At 37.6% G+C, this 21842-nt stretch overlaps 1 protein-coding gene across 4 annotated transcripts; it reads left to right on the top strand.

Moving 5' to 3' along the window:
• Window positions 1–292: 292 nt before the first annotated feature.
• LOC139965376 (scavenger receptor cysteine-rich type 1 protein M130-like) lies at window positions 293–21773 on the top strand. Of its 4 annotated transcripts, XM_071967673.1 has the most exons (20): window positions 293–388; window positions 533–770; window positions 1348–1740; window positions 2384–2728; window positions 3876–4220; window positions 5366–5710; window positions 6517–6861; window positions 7372–7716; window positions 8292–8636; window positions 9212–9556; window positions 10068–10412; window positions 12512–12856; window positions 13736–14080; window positions 15658–15798; window positions 16662–16799; window positions 17483–17653; window positions 18247–18381; window positions 18844–19001; window positions 19429–19570; window positions 20230–21773. In XM_071967673.1, the coding sequence occupies exons 2-20, from the start codon at window positions 701–703 to the stop codon at window positions 21042–21044; spliced, it is 5613 nt and encodes a 1870-aa protein (XP_071823774.1). In that variant the 5' UTR covers window positions 293–388; window positions 533–700; the 3' UTR covers window positions 21045–21773. The 4 variants fall into 4 exon arrangements, with proteins under 4 accessions (XP_071823774.1, XP_071823777.1, XP_071823776.1 ...); XM_071967674.1 differs by lacking the exon at window positions 293–388 and having other exon boundaries at window positions 422–770; XM_071967676.1 differs by lacking the exons at window positions 12512–12856; window positions 13736–14080.
• The last annotated feature ends 69 nt before the right edge of the window (window positions 21774–21842 follow it).

A 21842-nucleotide genomic window follows, 5' to 3' on the forward strand; every position in this document is an offset into this window, starting at 1 on the left:
AAATTAGTTTTACCAAATAATGTGTTTAACATGATATCATGTTTCTCGGATTGATGACGAACTTAGAAGAACTTAACAATTACAAGTAGTGGACCTGCTTGGTAACTCTTATTCTCCTTTAACTCTTAATTGCAAAATCATGTAACATTCCGGTTAGCCAAGGTCGTATCATTTTATGCATGGTAATGCTCTCTGACACAACAATGTTGTCTGACACAGGAATTGTGTCTGACACACAAATCCGCAAGGTCATGTAGTAAATCTGTAAACCAGGGGCTTCATCCTGTGTAATAAGTTCATGACACAACAGCGGTGCGTGAGTGGTATTTAATAGGATCACTACTGTTAGCATTGTCTTCTCAAAAGGAATTCTTATGGAAAAACTAAGGTAAGTGGCACTGAGTGGTTCTTCCCCAGTTTATCCCAGACTGCTACTCATGTGATAGTACACGATACATCACATTTCGCGTTTGTATTCTATTTCTGCAGCAATGTCGATGGTGTCTAACAGTTTGCTATATTTTGCTCACAGTCGGAATTAGTGGAACAAGGGCACCTTAACTCAAGTCTCAGATGGTACAAGCAGACAGTCAACACAGCGATAACCAGATTGAAATACATGTAACTCGGGCGGGTTTTCTGTGACCTGGTCGTATTGCCAGTGATATAAAAGTAAACGGTTCTGACTTCTGAAGAAGAGATGACGGTATTAAGCAGAGAAACATTCTTCTTGATAATTACTTTGTCGTGTTGGTTGTGTTATTCAAAAGGTAAATCCTCGCTATATACTTTTCTCTACTATACCTTCTTCATCACACAGAGGCCTATAGGCATTTCGAAGATGTTTTCGACAGGGCATCAATTAGATTTGTTCACTTGAAACAAACATGGTTGTTAGTAATAAGATTTATATCGCTATTTAGCACTGCCGTTGTAACCATAATTTTTAGAAAGAAATCTTTCATACATCATGGAAGGTTTCTATACGATGGTGTTGCAACAGTTTGAAAATATCAGCTATACCTTAAATAAGTTTCGAATGCTGAAATAACAACTACTGCGTCTGTTATTGTCAAGGTGTATGTTGTTGACAGTTGGTATAAATGCCTGAAATCTTCCACCTATATATATAATTATATATAATGATATATATATATATATATATATATATATATATATATATTGATATATAATGATATATATATATATATATATATATATATATATATATATATATATATATATATAGGCAATTACTGTGTTCTAAGTATGAATGTCAAACTGTATTGTAAAAGAACAGTAATTTATGAATTCATGTGTAATAATCTGTTCTTCTCTACATGACAGTCATTCAAAGCATTCGTCTCACTGGTGGACCAACGGAGAATGTTGGAAGAGTGGAAGTCTTGGTGAATGGAATATGGGGAACGGTTTGTGACGACTCATGGGATATTATTGATGCGACGGTTGTCTGTAGACAGCTTGGCTATCCAGGAGCTGTCCGGGCGAGATCTTCGGCGCTCTTTGGTGAAGGGTCTGGTGAAGGATATGGTGAAGGATCTGGAGGAGGATCTGGTGAAGGATCTGTAATGATCTGGTTAGATAATGTGGCATGCAAGAAGTCATCGGTTTCTTTACAAGACTGTCTTAAAAATGATATTGGAGACATTAATTGTGATCACGGTGAAGACGCTGCTGTGGAATGTTTACCATTGGAGGCTGCGTCAACTGTGACACCTGGTAAATGATGTAACCCGTCAAGGTTTGAAAATGGAGAAAGGGGAGGGGAGGAGGCAGGTACCAAGTATAAGGAGACACAATATCATACCTTTCGTCCAACGTTACATGCTACTTAAATAAGGGTTTTGTTGGACGCAACTCACGTGTATGTGATTTTACAAATCCCGATCTCATGATTACAATTCGAAATCAAAGAAAAAAAAATCCAGAATAAATTGCTTATTTTAAAGTACTTCTATATCTCAATATCGTTATCATGAATCACAATGCATTGTAGCAAATACCTCGTTCTTATCAGCAGTCGTGGTCCACCTAAATGCCTACGCATTAAGCAAACAAAATAAACTTGCTCTGCAATGAACTTGAAAAAATGAAACTTATAAATATGGTAGACCTTAGAATCGACCCTCTAAAGTATAAGCAGGATGTTATTTACAGTGTCAGTATATCAACGAACAATACCAATTACAAGAAAACGTCCCAACTCGTTTTTTCTCTATGCAATGCAGTCGTATAATTGTATATTTAGCTCATTGAAATTTTCATATATTGACGAATATCGTCTACCCAGTGGCAACAGAGTGAAGGTAGAAGAATTATTGTATATGTTATGATTTTAATCAAAACTGATTGGTCGTTTCAGGCATTGCAAGAATTCGTCTTGCTGGTGGAAGTACACCAAATGCAGGTAGAGTCGAGGTATATGTGAATGGTGAATGGGGAACGGTTTGTGACGACTCGTGGGATATCATCGACGCGCATGTTGTCTGTAATCAGCTGGGCTATCCAGGAGCTGTCCGTGCGGAATCGTCAGCGCACTACGGTGAAGGATCTGGAAGGATTTGGTTAGATAATGTGGCATGTGCTGTGTCATCGCTTTCTTTACAGGACTGTCCTAAAAGTGAAATTGGGGATCACAATTGTAATCATAAAGAAGATGCTGGTGTTGAATGTTTACCCTTAGATGTTCCAACAACTGTTGCTCCAGGTATGAAGCCATTTATTTTTCATGTGGGTGGTTGGTGGGCATGGGAAGCATCACGAGAACCTAACATTCTCTGCAGTCCTGCTTCGGTTGTATTCAACGTTGGATGCGCAAATATTATTTGCAACTCAACCCTGGCAAGACACAAATCATTGTATTTGGCCCATTCCTATATTAAAACTGATTCGCATCAAGAGTGTTATCCTTAACATTGTTGATTGTGTACGTTTTGACCAACTTGTTCGTAACCTTGGAGTTTATTTGGACGATAGAGAAAGCGGGGGGGGGGGGGGGGGGAGGTTGAGGAGAAAGGTACCAAGTATAAGGTGACAAATTTCAAATATTTTCGTTAGCGTTCTCATTATCGACAGGCTGCTTGATGCATTAACCAAAATGAAATTATTTAATGTTCAATTATTCAGTGAACAATTAGAGTCAAGAGCCAATGCATCAATAAAGTATATACCCCTGATAAAGGATTAATTTAACACAGAACCAAATCGCAGAGTTACAATGCTATGTCCTCAAGCATGTGTTTGATAGCCTCCCACACGACGACAGACCGACAATATCTCAACTGTTAAGATAACGAAACTTTCATAACAAATGAAAATGGGGGAAGGGGTCGGGGTGCTTCCGACGAGGAAGAAATTAATCATGTTTATTTAAACTTTAACAATCCCTGATCTCATGATTTCATTTCGTAATCAACAAATTATTTTTCAAGAAAAAATTGCTTATTAAAAGTACTTCAATATCTCATCATTATGATGAATCACAATGCATTGTAGCAAATACCTCGTTCTTATCAGCAGCCGTGGTCCGCCTAAATGTTTACGCATAGAGCAAAAAATATACTTCCTCTGCAATGAACTTATCATGAAACGTACACATATATTATACCTTAGTTTCGACCCTAAAGTATAAGCCGGATGTTTTTAACAGTTTGAGTATATCAATAAACAATACCAATTGCAAGAAAATGTTTCGACTAGTTTTTTCTCTATATGATGCAGTCGTATAATTGTGTATTTAGCTCATTGAAATTTTCAGATATTGACGAGTATCGTCTACCCAGTGGCAACAGAGTGAAGGTAGAAGAATAATTGTATATGTTATGATTGTAATCAAAACTGATTGGTCGTTTCAGGCATTGCAAGAATTCGTCTTGCTGGTGGAAGTATACCAAATGCAGGTAGAGTCGAGGTATTTGTGAATGGTGAATGGGGAACGGTTTGTGACGACTCGTGGGATATCACCGACGCGCATGTTGTCTGTAGACAGCTGGGCTATCCAGGAGCTGTTCGTGCGGAATTGTCAGCGCACTACGGTGAAGGATCTGGAAGGATTTGGTTAGATGATGTGGCATGTGCTGTGTCATCGCTTTCTTTACAGGACTGTCTTAAAAGTGAAATTGGAGATCACAATTGTGATCATAAAGAAGATGCTGGTGTTGAATGTTTACCCTTAGAGGTTCCAACAACTGTTGCTCCAGGTATGAAGCCATTTATTTTTCATGTGGGTGGTTGGTGGGCATGGGAAGCATCACGAGAACCTAACATTTTCTGCAGTCCTGCTTCGGTTGTATTCAACGTTGGATGCGCAAATATTATTTGCAACTCAACCCTGGCAAGACACAAATCATTGTATTTAGCCCCCCTCCTATATTAAAACTGAATCGTATCAAGAATGGTATTCTTAACATTGTTGATTGTGTACGTTTTGACCAACTTGTTCGTAACCTTGGTGTTCATTTGGACGATAGAGAAAGTGGGAGGGGGGGGGGGGGGGGTTGAGGAGACAGGTACCAAGTATAAGGTGACAAATTTCATACATTTTCGTTAGCGTTCTCATTATCGACAGGCTGCTTGATGCATTAACCAAAATGAAATTATTTAATGTTCAATTATTCAGTGAACAATTAGAGTCAAGAGCCAATGCATCAATAAAGTATATTCCCCTGATAAAGGATTAATTTAACACAGAACCAAATCGCAGAGTTACAATGCTATGTCCTCAAGCATGTGTTTGATAGCCTCCCACACGACGACAGACCGACAATATCTCAACTGTTAAGATAACGAAACTTTCATAACAAATGAAAATGGGGGAAGGGGTCGGGGTGCTTCCGACGAGGAAGAAATTAATCATGTTTATTTAAACTTTAACAATTCCTGATCTCATGATTTCATTTCATAATCAACAAATTATTTTTCAAGAAAAATTGCTTATTAAAAGTACTTCAATATCTCATCATTATGATGAATCACAATGCATTGTAGCAAATACCTCGTTCTTATCAGCAGCCGTGGTCCAACTAAATGTTTACGCAAAGAGCAAAAAATATACTTCCTCTGCAATGAACTTATCAGAAACGTACACATATATTATACCTTAGTTTCGACCCTAAAGTATAAGCCGGATGTTTTTAACAGTTTGAGTATATCAACAAACAATACCAATTGCAAGAAAATGTTCCAACTAGTTTTTTCTCTATATGATGCAGTCGTATAATTGTATATTTAGCTCATTGAAATTTTCAGATATTGACGAATATCGTCTACCCAGTGGCAACAGAGTGAAGGTAGAAGAATTATTGTATATGTTATGATTGTAATCAAAACTGATTGGTCGTTTCAGGCATTGCAAGTATTCGTCTTGCTGGTGGAGGTTCACCGAATTCAGGTAGAGTCGAGGTATTTGTGAATGGTGAATGGGGAACGGTTTGTGACGACTCGTGGGGTATCACCGACGCGCATGTTGTCTGTAATCAGCTGGGTTATCCAGGAGCTGTCCGTGCGACATCCAAAGCGTACTACGGTGAAGGATCTGGAAGGATTTGGTTAGATGATGTGGCATGTGGTGTGTCATCGCTTTCTTTACAAGACTGTCCTAAAAGTGAAATTGGAGATCACAATTGTAATCATAAAGAAGATGCTGGTGTTGAATGTTTACCCTTAGAGGTTCCAACAACTGTTGCTCCAGGTCTGTAGCATTTATTTTTCTGGTGGGTGGTTGGGTGGATGGGGGCGAGGGAAGCAGCACGAGAGAGAAACAAGGAAGGCACTTCATGTTATTGGTGAAATAGTGTAAAATATTTTACCATTGTTAGTACAAAATAAAACCATGATTTGCAATGTAGATCTATAATAAATTGGTCGTTTTTCTGTTTATTCAATAATAAAATTACGAAGAATTACGATCCAGATCAAACGATTAGTACTTTTTAATTACACATGTGGTTATCGTTAAAAGGTAGTAAATGATCGCAAGCATTTGGTATCCTTCGTTGAATTGTGCAAATATGCATTAAAGAAGCTTTGTGTAGCTTTTGCAGACGTTTCACATGAGATTAGTAGACTTTGATTAGATAATAAGAATTAGACACATGAGATAATTAGACTTACATGTGATCATGAGAAGGAGTGTTAGCTCAGTGGTTAACGTCGGTGCCTTCCAATCATAAGGTCCCCGGGTTCGAGTCACTAAAAGATTAATGTATGTCGTCCAGTTGAAGAGTTATTGACAATTGATAATTCATAATCATGGACGTTAAATATGAATCTAAGAGACTGACCTTCGGTGAACTTGCGGCTTTGATAAGCCAATGAGGCTTCTTCGCGAGTTCCTGCTTGCATGAGGATCTGAATTACATACATATATACTTCGAGTCCAAAACGAAAGAGAAAATCACGTGGAGCTTTTCAATGCAGGCGTTAAAAAACTAAACAAATCCTGGAAGAATTAGTGTATGTGTTATGGTTGTAATCAAAACTGATTGGTCGTTTCAGGCATTGCAAGTATTCGTCTTGCCGGTGGAAGTTCACCGAATGCAGGTAGAGTCGAAGTATTTGTGAATGGTGAATGGGGAACGGTTTGTGACGACTCGTGGGATATCACCGACGCGTTTGTTGTCTGTAATCAGCTGGGTTATCCAGGAGCTGTCCGTGCGACATCCAAAGCGTACTACGGTGAAGGATCTGGAAGGATTTGGTTAGATAATGTGGCATGTGCTGAGTCATCGCTCTCTTTACAAGACTGTCCTAAAAGTGAAATTGGGGATCACAATTGTAATCATAAAGAAGATGCTGGTGTTGAATGTTTACCCTTAGATGTTCCAACAAGTGTTGCTTCAGGTATGTAGCCACTTATTTATCTTGTAGGTAGGGGGAGGGGCATAGGAAGCAGCTAGAGGGAGAAACAAGGAAGGCACTTTATGTTATTGGTGAAATAGTGTAAAATATTTTACTCATCCGTATACTTTAATTGTTAGTACAAAATAAACCATGATTTGCAATGTAGATGGATAAGAAATGGCTCGTTTATCTGTTTATTCATAATAAGATGACTAAGAGATACGATCCAGCTCACACGATAAGCACTTTTTATTTAATGGTGTGGTTATCTTTAAAAAGTATCAAATGATTGCAAGCATTTGGTATCCTTCGTTGAATTGTGCAAATATGCATTAAATAAGATTTGTGCAGCTTTTGCAGACGTTTCACGTGAGATAATTGTATTTCGAGTCCGAAACGAAAAAGCAAACCACGTGGAGCTTTTCAATGCAGGCGTTCAAAAACTAAACAAATACTGGAAGAATTAGTGTATGTGTTATAGTTTTCATCAAAACTAATTGGTCGTTTCAGGCATTGCAAGTATTCGTCTTGCTGGTGGAAGTTCACCGAATGCAGGTAGAGTCGAAGTATTTGTGAATGGTGAATGGGGAACGGTTTGTGACCACTCGTGGGATATCACCGACGCGAATGTTGTCTGTAGACAGCTGGGCTATCCAGGAGCTGTCCGTGCGAGATCCTCGGCGCACTTTGGTAGAGGATCTGGAAGGATTTGGTTAGATGATGTGGCATGTGCTGATTCATCGCTTTCTTTACAAGACTGTCCTATGAGTGAAATTGGAGTTCACAATTGTAATCATAAAGAAGATGCTGGTGTTAAATGTTTACCTTTAGAGGTTCCAACAACTGTTGCTCCAGGTATGCAGCCACTTATTTTTCTTGTGGAGGGGGGGGGGGGGCATTGGTAGTAGTACGAGAGAGAAACAAGGAAGGCACTTCATGTTATCGGTGAAATAGTGTAAAATATTTTACTCATCCGTATACTTTAATTGTTAGTACAAAATAAACCATGATTTGCAATGTAGATGGTTAAGAAATGGCTCGTTTATCTGTTTATTCATAATAAGATGACTAAGAGATACGATCCAGCTCACACGATAAGCACTTTTTATTCAATGATGTGGTTATCTTTAAAAAGTATCAAATGATTGCAAGCATTTGGTATCCTTCGTTGAATTGTGCAAATATGCATGAAATAAGCTTTGTGCAGCTTTTACAGACGTTTCACGTGGGATAATTGTATTTCGAGTCCGAAACGAAAAAGCAAACCACGTGGAGCTGTTCAATGCAGGCGCCTTGAGCACCCTGTAGGGTGGATATGTGCGCATTATAAATCTCTGTTATTATTATTATTATTATTCAAAAGCTTAAGAAATCCTGGCAGAATTAGTGTATGTGTTATGGTTGTTATCAAAACTGATTGGTCGTTTCAGGCATTGAAAGTATTCGTCTTGTTGATGGAAGTACACCGAATGCAGGTAGAGTCGAAGTATTTGTGAATGGTGAATGGGGAACGGTTTGTGACCACTCGTGGGATATCACCGACGCGAATGTTGTCTGTAGACAGCTGGGCTATCCAGGAGCTGTCCGTGCGAGATCCTCGGCGCACTTTGGTAGAGGATCTGGAAGGATTTGGTTAGATGATGTGGCATGTGCTGATTCATCGCTTTCTTTACAAGACTGTCCTATGAGTGAAATTGGAGTTCACAATTGTAATCATAAAGAAGATGCTGGTGTTAAATGTTTACCTTTAGAGGTTCCAACAACTGTTGCTCCAGGTATGCAGCCACTTATTTTTCTTGTGGAGGGGGGGGGGGGGCATTGGTAGTAGTACGAGAGAGAAACAAGGAAGGTACTTCATGTTATCGGTGAAATAGTGTAAAATATTTTACTCATCCGTATACTTTAATTGTTAGTACAAAATAAACCATGATTTGCAATGTAGATGGTTAAGAAATGGCTCGTTTATCTGTTTATTCATAATAAGATGACTAAGAGATACGATCCAGCTCACACGATAAGCACTTTTTATTCAATGATGTGGTTATCTTTAAAAAGTATCAAATGATTGCAAGCATTTGGTATCCTTCGTTGAATTGTGCAAATATGCATGAAATAAGCTTTGTGCAGCTTTTACAGACGTTTCACGTGGGATAATTGTATTTCGAGTCCGAAACGAAAAAGCAAACCACGTGGAGCTGTTCAATGCAGGCGCCTTGAGCACCCTGTAGGGTGGATATGTGCGCATTATAAATCTCTGTTATTATTATTATTATTATTCAAAAGCTTAAGAAATCCTGGCAGAATTAGTGTATGTGTTATGGTTGTTATCAAAACTGATTGGTCGTTTCAGGCATTGCAAGTATTCGTCTTGTTGATGGAAGTACACCGAATGCAGGTAGAGTCGAAGTATTTGTGAATGGTGAATGGGGAACGGTTTGTGACCACTCGTGGGATATCACCGACGCGCATGTTGTCTGTAGACAGCTGGGCTATCCAGGAGCTGTCCGTGCGAGATCCTCGGCGCACTACGGTGAAGGATCTGGAAGGATTTGGTTAGATGATGTGGCATGTGCTGATTCATCGCTTTCTTTACAAGACTGTCCTATGAGTGAAATTGGAGTTCACAATTGTAATCATAAAGAAGATGCTGGTGTTAAATGTTTACCTTTAGAGGTTCCAACAACTGTTGCTCCAGGTATGCAGCCACTTATTTTTCTTGTGGAGGGGGGGGGGGGGCATTGGTAGTAGTACGAGAGAGAAACAAGGAAGGCACTTCATGTTATCTGTGAAATAGTGTAAAATATTTTACTCATCCGTATACTTTAATTGTTAGTACAAAATAAACCAAGATTTGCAATGTAGATGGATAAGAAATGGCTCGTTTATCTGTTTATTCATAATAAGATGACTAAGAGATACGATCCAGCTCACACGATAAGCACTTTTTATTTAATGATGTGGTTATCTTTAAAAAGTATCAAATGATTGCAAGCATTTGGTATCCTTCGTTGAATTGTGCAAATATGCATTAAATAAGCTTTGTGCAGCTTTTGCAGACGTTTCACGTGAGATAATTGTATTTCGAGTCCGAAACGAAAAAGCAAACCACGTGGAGCTTTTCAATGCAGGCGTTCAAAAACTAAACAAATACTGGAAGAATTAGTGTATGTGCTATAGTTTTCATCAAAACTAATTGGTCGTTTCAGGCATTGCAAGTATTCGTCTCGTTGGTGGAAGTTCACCGAATGCAGGTAGAGTCGAAGTATTTGTGAATGGTGAATGGGGAACGGTTTGTGACAACTCGTGGGATATCAACGACGCGGCGGTCGTCTGTAGACAGCTGGGTTATCCAGGAGCTGTCCGTGCGACATCCAAAGCGCACTACGGTGAAGGATCTGGAAGGATTTGGTTAGATAATGTGGCATGTGGTGTATCATCGCTTTCTTTACAAGACTGTCCTAAAAGTGAAATTGGAGATCACAATTGTAATCATAAAGAAGATGCTGGTGTTGAATGTTTACCCTTAGAGGTTCCAACAACTGTTGCTCCAGGTATGTAGCTATTTTAGTTTCTGTGGGTGGTTGGGGGCATGGGAAGCAGCACGAGAGACTTATATACTATGCAGTCCTGCTTCGGTTGTATTCAACGTTGAATGCGCAAAATATTTGCAACTCAACCCCCACCCCATCTAAGAAATATTTTTAAAAATGCGGTTCTATCAAACTAAGTCTGAGATAAACGCTATTATCCAATCCATGGTTATTTCTCATATTGATTAATGTAACTGACTTTATTTTAGTTTCAACCAACATTTACATGATCAACTATGGTAAAAGTAGATATGATAGTATGACTGATCTATTCCATGATCTTCATTGGCTTCCCTGGTGGAAATTTCTAGTTGAACTTTTGAACTGGGTTCAACTGGAATTTTCTATACGGAAGTTGGCCCAAATTTGAACTAGGTTGAAATGGGTGAACTGGGGTTCCCAACTGGTTCAACTATGTTTAACTGGGTCCAACTGGTTCAAGATCAACTATGTTTTACTGGGTCCAACTGGTTCAACTATATTTACTGGGTCCAACTGGTTCAACTATGCTTACTGGGTCCAATTGGTTTAACTACGTTTTACTGGGTCCAACTATGTTTTACTGGGTCCAACTGGTTCAAGTTCAACTATGTTTTACTGGGTCCAACTGGTTCAACTATGTTTACTGGGTCCAACTGGTTCAACTATGTTTTACTGGGTCCAACTATGTTTTACTGGGTCCAACTGGTTCAACTATGTTTTACTGGGTCAACTATGTTTTACTGGGTTCATTGGTTCCACTATGTTTTACTGGGTCAACTATATTTTACTGGGTTCAACTGGGTCAACTATGTTTTGCTGGGTTAAACTAGGTGAACTATGTTTAACTGCTTATATTTTTAAATATATAGTTTGAACTGGGATTCTCAACTGGTGTTATCTACACTTACTGTATATAACACCACACTATAAGAAGTTTTCATTTTTGAACAGTAGATCTATACTGTATGTAAGAGTGTTAGCCACTGAAAATAAATGTTTGTTCTTGATCAGAGAACTCTGGGTTTGGTGTGATGACCTAACACAGAGCAACACATAAAAAAAATGGAGAACTCAACTGGATTTGATCAAAAGAAATTATAATTATGAATAACAAACAATGTACAGCTGATCTGGGCCCAGTCAAAGAATTAAATGAAACAACTTACAGTCGTAAGGTGCGCACCCAAAAAATAAAGAAATACACTTAATTTAAAAGTCTGTTCTGGTGAGTTGGCCAGCTGGTGACATCAAGTATTCTACGACCTCAGATCTTCCACGACATCAGATATTCTACGACATCAGTATAGTTGAACCCAATAAATGGTATTATGAATGTCCGATCCCAACAAAAAAGTATCATTTAATTTATATGAAATAGTGTTCCAGGGTATCCTTTAAGTAAAATAATGTTACTTATTAGTAAAATAATATCCTTTGTAAGTGGTGGTGTCCTGGAATATCCTTTATTGTAAAATAATATCCTTTATAGTAAATAGTATCCTTTATAATAAATAGTTTCACAGACTGTCAGTTGAATATCACAACTTCCTAAAATAATAAGGTCTACAGTAACTTGAACTATGTAAATTAAGGTTTAAAACAAACTATCCAGCCATTAAACTACTTTTCTCTTCTTTTACAACTGCCTTGCTCAGATACTAATAGCCAACTGCCAATTCCCTATACCCTCACAAAACTCCTTTGTTCCTAAAATATATACACACAGACCCCATTTCCTGCGAGGGCGAATTTCCAGGAAGAACAAGAAAGTTGCCTAGCAACCCAGAAGAGAGAGAGCTGTTATGAAATCATTCCTTTTGCTGCCACAAGACAACATACAAATATACTGTATATATATATATATATATATATATATATATATATATATATATATATATATATATATATATATATATCAACGAATCGTATAATTGCCGTATAATTGTATACTATTATCGTCGCAGCTTATTGAAATGTTCAGATATTGACGAATTTCGTCTACCCAGTGGCAACAGAGTGAAGGTAGAAGAATAAGTGAATGTGTTATGGTTGTAATCAAAACTGATTGGTCGTTTCAGGCATTGCAAGTATTCGTCTTGCTGGTGGAAGTATACCAAATGCAGGTAGAGTCGAGGTATTTGTGAATGGTGAATGGGGAACGGTTTGTGACGACTCATGGGATATCACCGACGCGCATGTTGTCTGTAATCAGCTGGGTTATCCAGGAGCTGTCCGTGCGACATCCAAAGCGTACTACGGTGAAGGATCTGGAAGGATTTGGTTAGATAATGTGGCATGTGGTGTGTCATCGCTCTCTTTACAAGACTGTCCTAAAAGTGAAATTGGGGATCACAATTGTAATCATAAAGAAGATGCTGGTGTTGAATGTTTACCCTTAGAGGTACCAACAACTGTTGCTCCAGGTATGAAGCCATTTTTTTTTCTTGTGGGTGGATGGGGGCATGGGAAGCAGCACGAGAGACATACATTCTATGCAGTCCTGCCTCGGTTGTATTCAACGTTGGATGCGCAAATAATATTTGCAACTTAACCCCGGCAAGACACAAATACTTGTATTTGTTCCCCCTCGTATATTAAAACTAATTCGTAAGGGTGTTATTCTTAAAATTGTTGGTTGTATACGTTTTGGTCAACTAGTTCGTAACCTTGGTGCTCATTTTGACGACACTATGTTTTGTTTGGCATCAAATCTGTTCAATTGACTCCAAGTGTTTAAAAAATCTAAGAAATATTTCTAAAAATGCGGTTCTATCAAACTAAGTCTGAGATAAACGCTATTATCCAATCCATGGTTATTTCTCATATTGATTAATGTAACTGACTTTATTTTAGTTTCAACCAACATTTACATGATCAACTCCAAACTGTTCAAAAAGTTGCTGCAAGAATGATTTATGGTAAAAGTAGATATGATAGTGTGACTGATCTATTGAATAATCTTCACTGGCTTAAACTCAAGGAGAGTGAGTACTTTAAAATGATATAGATTGTGTATAAATCTGTTAGAGGACTGGGTCTTAATTATATCCATGATCTGTTGGTAACCTCTGACCGTAGCAGAAATATGTTATTAACGGTCGTAGTAGTATTACATATATATATATATATATATATATATATATCAACGAATCGTATAATTGCCGTATAATTGTATATTATTATCGCAGCTTATTGAAATTTTCAGATATTGACGAAATTCGTCTACCCAGTGGCAACAGAGTGAAAGTAAAAGAACTAGTGTATGTGTTATGGTTGTAATCAAAACTGATTGGTCGTTTCAGGCATTGAAAGTATTCGTCTTGCTGGTGGAAGTACACCGAATGCAGGTAGAGTCGAGGTATTTGTGAATGGTGAATGGGGAACGGTTTGTGACGACTCGTGGGATATCACCGACGCGCATGTCGTCTGTAGACAGCTGGGTTATCCAGGAGCTGTCCGTGCGAGATCCTCGGCGCACTACGGTGAAGGATCTGGAAGGATTTGGTTAGATAATGTGGCATGTGGTGTGTCATCGCTCTCTTTACAAGACTGTCCTAAAAGTGAAATTGGAGATCACAATTGCAATCATAAAGAAGATGCTGGTGTTGAATGTTTACCCTTAGAGGTACCAACAACTGCTGCTCCAGGTATGTAGCCATTCATTTAGCTTGTGGAGGCGGGGGGGGGGGGTGGGGGAGGCATGGGAAGCAGCATGACGGAGAAACAAGGAAGTTACTCCATGTGATTGGTGGAATAGTGTAAAGTATTTTACTCTTTCGTGTACTTTAATTGTTAGCACAAAATTAGCCATTATTTGCAAAGAAGATGGATAATAAATGGGTCGTTTATCTGCTTATTCATCATAGGATTACGAAGAATTACGTTCCAGCTCAAACGATAAGTACTTTTTATTTACTATGTGGTTATCGTTAAAATGTATCAAATGATCGCAATCATTTGATATCCTTCGTTGAATTGTCCAAATATGCATTAAAGAAGCTTTGTGTTGCTTTTGCAGACGTTTCACGTGAGATATTTATACTTCGAGTCCAAAACGTAAAGGAAAACAACGTGGAGCTTTTAACGAATGCGTTTAAAAAGCTGCACAAATCATGTACGAATTATTTTATGTGTGGCAACAGAGTGAAGGTAGAAGAATTAGTGTATTTGTTATGGTTGTAATCAAAACTGATTGGTAGTTTCAGGCATTGTAAGTATTCGTCTTGCTGGTGGAAGTACACCACATGCAGGTAGAGTCGAAGCATTTGTGCATGGTGAATGGGGAACGGTTTGTGACGACTCGTGGGATATCACCGACGCGGCGGTCGTCTGTAGACAGCTAGGCTATCCAGGAGCTGTCCGTGCGAGATCCTCAGCGCACTACGGTGAAGGATCTGTAAGGATTTGGTTAGATAATGTGGAATGTGTTGTATCATCACTAACTTTACAAGACTGTCCTAAAAATGATATTGTAGATCATAATTGTGGTCATAATAAAAACGCCGCAGTGGTATGTTTCAAATGTGAAGACTGGTAAATAATTCGCGAATGTTTCGAAATGAGCGAATGGGGTGGGATTTAAAAGGACGTAGGGAATATGGCAAATGATTGTGAAAATTAAATTAAAGATATGTATGTACGAATGAAAGTTGCATATATATAGTTATGCACTTATGAATTTGAACTCGACCACCATTACAAAGATTTAAAAGCAGTATATTTTCATATGAAGAACACACTTTTTGGCTTTGATCCTTCTTTTTAATTTGGAATATATGTGTCAGCACATAATTTATATCACACTTTTCTGAGGCTTGTGTCTATAAGTGAATCATGCGACTGAATGATATGCAAAATAAAATTACAATTAAACTAATTAAGACATTTTTCAATTTCTGCCAACGAGATTAACCTTAATTATTGAGTGATTCATGATTCATTCAATAGAACAATAAAAAATTGTCCATATATTATTAATTAGAAATGAAACTTTTCATTTTTCGTTTGCAGTTTGAAATACAATTGATAGGATAAACGTGTTGCACCCATGGCATCGAGGATCGTTTAAGTAATGAAGTCGTAACTTTGAAATTAAGTTATCATCACAAATTTAAAAAAAAATTATTATTTCATATTGATGAATTGTCACACACTAGTATGTTACCTATCACTATCTGCTGTGAGAAGAAAATGTTTACTCACAAATCAAGTTTCATCTTTACAGTCTCGCCTGAAACACTGCAATTTGTAGTGGCCCCGACTGATGTTACTGTTGAGGAGGGAGATGTTGTGCAGCTATTTTGTGAAGTCAACAACGAAGCAGCAAGTCGATTCTGGTTTAAAGGGATGAGTCAAATTTCATCAGGTATACCTTTAATTGAGCGATTTTTGAAATTATGCCTATTAGATCAGGGAGTTGGTAATAAATTTGCGTAACAGGTTGCAATTGACTAATGAAACGTCAAATACTGTGTACAGCACCCAGTTGGAACACTTTTTTTCCATACTGTACGTTCATGTTCCGCGCCCTAAAGCACTTGTACCGTCCGTATGAGCAGCATGAACGTCATGTTTATATCAGATGAAGGTTAGGAACTGTTCTTACTGTCGATACGAATGCTTTGAAGAATGATATGGGTGGACAGTTTAGATAGGTATTATCAGTAGAAAATTGTCCCAAATGGCTGTTTACAGAGATGTTTCATGAACAATTGCATATCTCGTGTGTTCGGTATGCACCTAAGAAAACTAAGGAATTGTGCATGTCACTTTGATGGGGGCAAACCTTGAAAGTTCAACTTAAATGGAAACAAATTGTAACAAATACGCCTATATAGTATGATTGGATATGCAGAAGAATTGTCACAATCATAAACATTTCATTTGAGAAATAAAATTAGCTATCGAAGTGGACCTTTATTTGCGCTTTTACGAATTACAAGGTGAATATTAATATTTATTCCATATCTAAAAGCTTTAATAAATTAGGAAACGAAAACGAGATAAAGGAGAACTTATGAGGGGAGATGCTGATAACAATCTACTTATACAAAGAAAAACTATTAAAGGCAAATAAGATATCAGACGACAAAAACAAATATATTTTTCGTATAATTTTAACCGTTGTATCCATGAAGACATCATAATAATACTAAGATAAAATATATAAAGTAGTATACTAATTTTATTACAACTTATTACCTTTTATTGTTGTTGTTATTATTGCAGAAGATTCCGAAGAAAGCGTTCATGTTACAATCGACGGGAATCTGATTTTCGTCAATACAGAGGTCGGGTTTACTGGCAGATACACATGTCTTGCCCGTTCTCCAAGTGGACAAGAAGCTAGAGCCTCGGCATTTTTAAGTACGAAATTTTAATGCTTAGTTAACAGAAGAGCCTAAGCCACAAATTGCGTTACCAATAATGTTATTTGAGACTAATTGAGACTGTAAATGAGAAGAAACTGAGAGAAAATAAAAGAAAGGAACAAACAAATGACACACATTTGCTTACTATGTCTATGCGAACCTAGTTTATAAACTCCTTAAGGTATGTCTGGTATAGTCCTGTTTCATTAAAGGTATTCTAGAACATCTAGTTCAATTCATTACGTGATACCGGTAGCTAAAAGTCTGAGAGACGGTATTTCATACAATTATAGTTTTGAACTTTTTAATTTTTAGCGTGCTCTTTTCAGCAGAAACATTAAAAATTTCATTTCAAAAAGCCAAAGCAATTTGCAGGGAGGCTTCAACTTGTTAAATTTACTTCCTTTTGTTGCTTGTACACGTTATGCAACGGTTCTATTTTTAATTTATAATCTGATGTAATCTTAACAGTTATTCTTAAAAATTAAGTTCGTTACATTCCCTTGGCGTAGGTGGATGTGGGGAATGATTGTCCCACCAAAAGAGCATATAGGGAGAGCATCTTGTCAGCAAGACTAGTAAAATTACTTTATCTTGTATACAATTCAGGGTGTAGATATTTGACGGATATAGAACAAAATAAATTGTCTCATAAAACAAGCATTTTGGTTCTTACAGCTGTTACTGCTCTGCACACTGCGACAAATGTTCCAAGCCGACAGCTTTATTTCTTGAAGCGCCCCGAAGACACCGAATTAGCTCTTGGAGATATAGTAGTATTCCATTGTGAAGTTGATGACGCGAGTGCTGAAATCACTTGGTTTAAAGATGATATCCAAATTGCTCAAGGTAATTAACATATCCGTCTTTAGTTACATATTAACGTACTGGTGCATGGGGTAAAGTGACGTGAGGCTTCGATCGATAGAAAACTTACTTAAATTGTCTATGTTTCTCAACATAATCCGACACGACAGAGGTAAATATCTATTTTCATTCAGCAGATAAAGTATCGACAGATAATAAATAATGTCCCATAATCGGTTTATTCAAAACGTACCACATGAATTAAAAGAGAATTATTAAAACCCAGATAGATCATTGCTGTTAAAATGAATATATTTATACTTAATCTGCCGATTTCTTACTAGTCCGATCTTGAGATTGTTAAACATCACTGAAATAATATCTATTATAGTATTATCCACTCAAGTTCATGAAATAAAATGGTCACATCACAGTTTAAAAGACCCTCCTTAGAAATGTCAGTATCTGTACAAATTACACAATTTTCATAATTATGATTGTCTACTGAATAATTTATTTTGGAACTTCAGAGCATGCAATACTTAATTGTCCAAACATTTCCAAACAATTCTGTAAGAATTCCATCTATAACTGAACCTCTTTTAGTCAGTTTGGTATCCTATCTTTTTATGCAGGGCTTATTAATGGACTAGTTCTGCTACGTGATAATAGCTTGATAATAACCGACATAGAGGTTCATCATCATGGGACCTACAAATGTGTTGCAACCAGCTCAGATAGCAGAAGAGCCGAAGTTACTGCACGGGCTTGTGAGTTTAATCTACATTGTTCTCTGCTTCTTGAAACAGAGTGCCTTTGGAATGAAATATTAATACATCGTGCTTGCTGTTTGCTTCTGCAAGCATGTCCATCATCTTAAAAAAAGGGTTGCTAAGGTTGATGACTCATACCTCTTGGCATGAGAGAGTAATTAAAATAAGTCGATTTGCTGAGTTAAGGGTAATTAGGATTTAGTCCGATGACGTCTATAACTAGCTATGTCATATTTAATGACTTGCATCTTTATTTATCAACAGATAAATCAAGTTATCTAACACATTTATTGACCATAAAAATGTATTTGCTAACTCGTTGATACAGTTAAAATTCGTAACTTTAACTTTATAGAGCTATATACATGTTGCATTTTCACAACGTTTGCTCTTCCATCCAAGAATAATGTCATTTTGTAAGTCCTACATTAAAAATATATTCTCATTTTATTTACACAGACTTCCCTACTAGTTATGTGTTTGACTCAAAGCCAGGCGATGCAACGGTCTTTGATGGTGAAAATCATATTCTGACTTGTTCGTCCAGTATTGCAACGCTTCAACTGAGTTGGTTGAAGGACGGTTCGCCCTTGGTTTACAACCAACGCACCATTGAGGTATTATGGATGGGGGTAATAGGACTAAATGAGTTAACTCATGTAATTCCAATGAGCTTAAGGAATGTATTGCCCTGTAAACATTGAGTATAATGAGGAAAAGTCAAAAGCAGAACACGATATCTTAGAATCGCCTTGCTATGCAATTTGTCACTTCAGCTTCTTCAAATATACTGATCAAAAGTGTCTATTTTGGTTACATATACGGAGATTTTTATCTCAATTTCTGCAATACATGCTCTACTAGTTCACATAGACGATATTATAACCTAGGCTTTTTTTATTTCATTTTCAAGACAGAAGGTGTGGCCCACTTTGCAATTGCCAATATACTAGGTATTCGGGATATAAACGAAACGAAGGAGCTTGTATCCACCGCTCGAGGCTAATGGTTTTCCAACTTCTTCTCACATCCTTTGTTTTATAGATAGTTGATCGCGTTCTTTTAAGAGACGTCACAGCTGACGACAGCGGTCTTTACGTTTGTGTTGCAGCCGACAGTGAAGGACATGTTGTTGCTCAGGCGAGAGCAGCAGTTGACGTTTTACCGCACACTCTGAACAATGATGGTATTTTGGCTAAACAACTTACGTCATTTGCAACACACATGAAAACTATAGCTTTAAACTGGAAGCAGCTCCGGTATACATGCACAATGTGTTGCAATGGCGAAATAAACAATGACCACACCAGGGAGCTGCTACTAGTAGCAACTCCCTGACCACACCATGGAGGTTATATTGTGTTGTCTGACATTGTTTGAAAATGTGATTGTTCAAATATTGCAACTCTGTTTCACTCATGAACAATCTTCAGCTATTTAGCACAGTGGAACTTGTGAGGGGTCTGTTATGTTATCAAAGTGCTTACTTTTCCAAAACTTATCATTCATACAATTTAATCATGTTATTATTGTAGCAGTGCTGTTACACTTTTGTCAAGTCTATTTCATGAACATTATCCAATAGTGTTTGTTATACATCAAGGTACTTCAAGAGTTATGAGTAATATGAACCTGCCAGGAAGTTAATCGTTTTATTGCCTGGCATCTTTTTTGCAAGTTCAAAGGGTCAACCTCGAGCGAAATGATGAAGTTTGGCTCTGATTGGAAAAGTAAGTGTACAGTGGAAAATAATTGCTGTCCATAATTTATAAAGGTAGAAAGAAAGAACACAAATATAAAATTCACTGCCACCTACTATATTCTGTTTTTTTTTCTCTTCTGAAGATTGCGGAATTGTTTCATCTCCCGAGGTCTTAGAAGATGCCAACACGAGAGGTGTACATAGTGGTCGTGTTGTTGGAGGGCGTGACGCTGGGAGAGGCTCCGCCCCATGGATGGCGAGGCTATTTCTAAGAGAAGGACTACACGGGCGTGGTGGCTTTGTATGTGGTGGGTCTCTCATAGACAGGCAATGGGTCGTAACAGCTGCTCATTGTTTTAACATTATTGAAAATTTGAGTGCCAGGCAATTATACGTAATACTGGGGGATCATGACACATTGGCAACAGAGGATAGCCAAATATACGTTTTGGTTGAGGCTTTCTACCTACACGAAGAATATGACATCAACACATTTAATAACGACATCGCTTTAATAAAATTAGCCACTCCCCTGCAGAGGTACAGCAGTTACGTACGACCAATATGCTTAGCAAACAGGACAATTGACAGAGAGCTCTTAGTCGTCGGTGTATCTGGACGAGTAAGCGGATGGGGAGCTACGACTGAGGGTGGTGCTCCATCCCTTTACCTACAAGAAGTGCAAATACCATTTATTCCATACCCTACATGCAAGGTAAATTTCCGTCCAAAATACGTTTTTACAAAAAATATGTTCTGTGCTGGTTATGAAAGAGGTGGAGCTGATGCTTGTCAGGGAGACAGCGGTGGACCGTATGCAGTGGAGAAAGCTAGTCGTTGGTTCTTGATGGGTATTGTCAGTTGGGGAATTGGTTGCGGTCGACACGGTAGTTACGGGGCTTATACCAGATACTCAAAATATCACCAATGGGTAAAAAGAGTAATAACGAGCTATTAAGATGCTTGTTAATTAAGATGCTTGTTAGATGCTTGTTAATTAATGCATGTTAGATGCTTGTTAGATGTTTGTTAATTAAAAGAAATGGAATATGTTCTTGTATTGAAATTTGTTATAGTCAAGCTTGCAGAAAACGTTTTTCTACAATTTACTTTCTAATGTATCACGAATTGCATACCAATCCAAAAAATACCAATGAGATATGTGAGGTTTTTGACATTGACTTTCCTGGTGAATGCGGTATCCTTTAGTACATGGAGTGGTCTCAATGATAAAAGTCTATATTAAATGCCATTACCAAGGGGCGAAGAGGCATCAAATACATTCACTTTCAGATAAACTAATGTGAGTGTATGGCATTTCAATCGTAGACAGAAATTGAAAACAAATGTGTCGTGATTGAAGCACAGTGACACGTTGTTAGCTGTGTCTCTGGGTTTTTTTTTTACACGTTTGTTTTTATACCTGTTTTCTTTCATATAAACGTAGGCCTATTTGCTTTAAGATAATGAAGAAAATTTGTACTAGAAAGTAGCAACTATGAAAGAGCAAGCTAGAATTAGTGCTTACGATACATGACGTCGCATCAGCTCTGTCCACGAGGATCGGTTGCATGGACTGTGCTTGTCAGTATGTGATAGCAAATCATCAAATAACTTCAATTTAATGAAAATATATGGTACATTTCATAACTTTATGACTGTACTGAGCAAAGAAACGCTATGCTAATGTTTTTGTTTTTGTTTTTTATGTTTTGATATTGTGAACATTAATATGATGAATTCATACAAGGGCAAT

The sequence above is a fragment of the Apostichopus japonicus genome, chromosome 3 (genome assembly GCF_037975245.1).
Source record: "Apostichopus japonicus isolate 1M-3 chromosome 3, ASM3797524v1, whole genome shotgun sequence".
NCBI classification, from domain to species: Eukaryota; Metazoa; Echinodermata; class Holothuroidea; order Aspidochirotida; family Stichopodidae; genus Apostichopus; species Apostichopus japonicus.

Bases quoted from the DNA above. Each gene is read 5' to 3' on its own strand.
- LOC139965376 (XM_071967673.1), top strand. From the start codon at position 701: ATGACGGTATTAAGCAGAGAAACATTCTTCTTGATAATTACTTTGTCG. The intron at 16,800-17,482 runs GTACGAAATTTT...TGGTTCTTACAG, and splicing joins TAGAGCCTCGGCATTTTTAA to CTGTTACTGCTCTGCACACT. The intron at 17,654-18,246 runs GTAATTAACATA...CTTTTTATGCAG, and splicing joins TGATATCCAAATTGCTCAAG to GGCTTATTAATGGACTAGTT.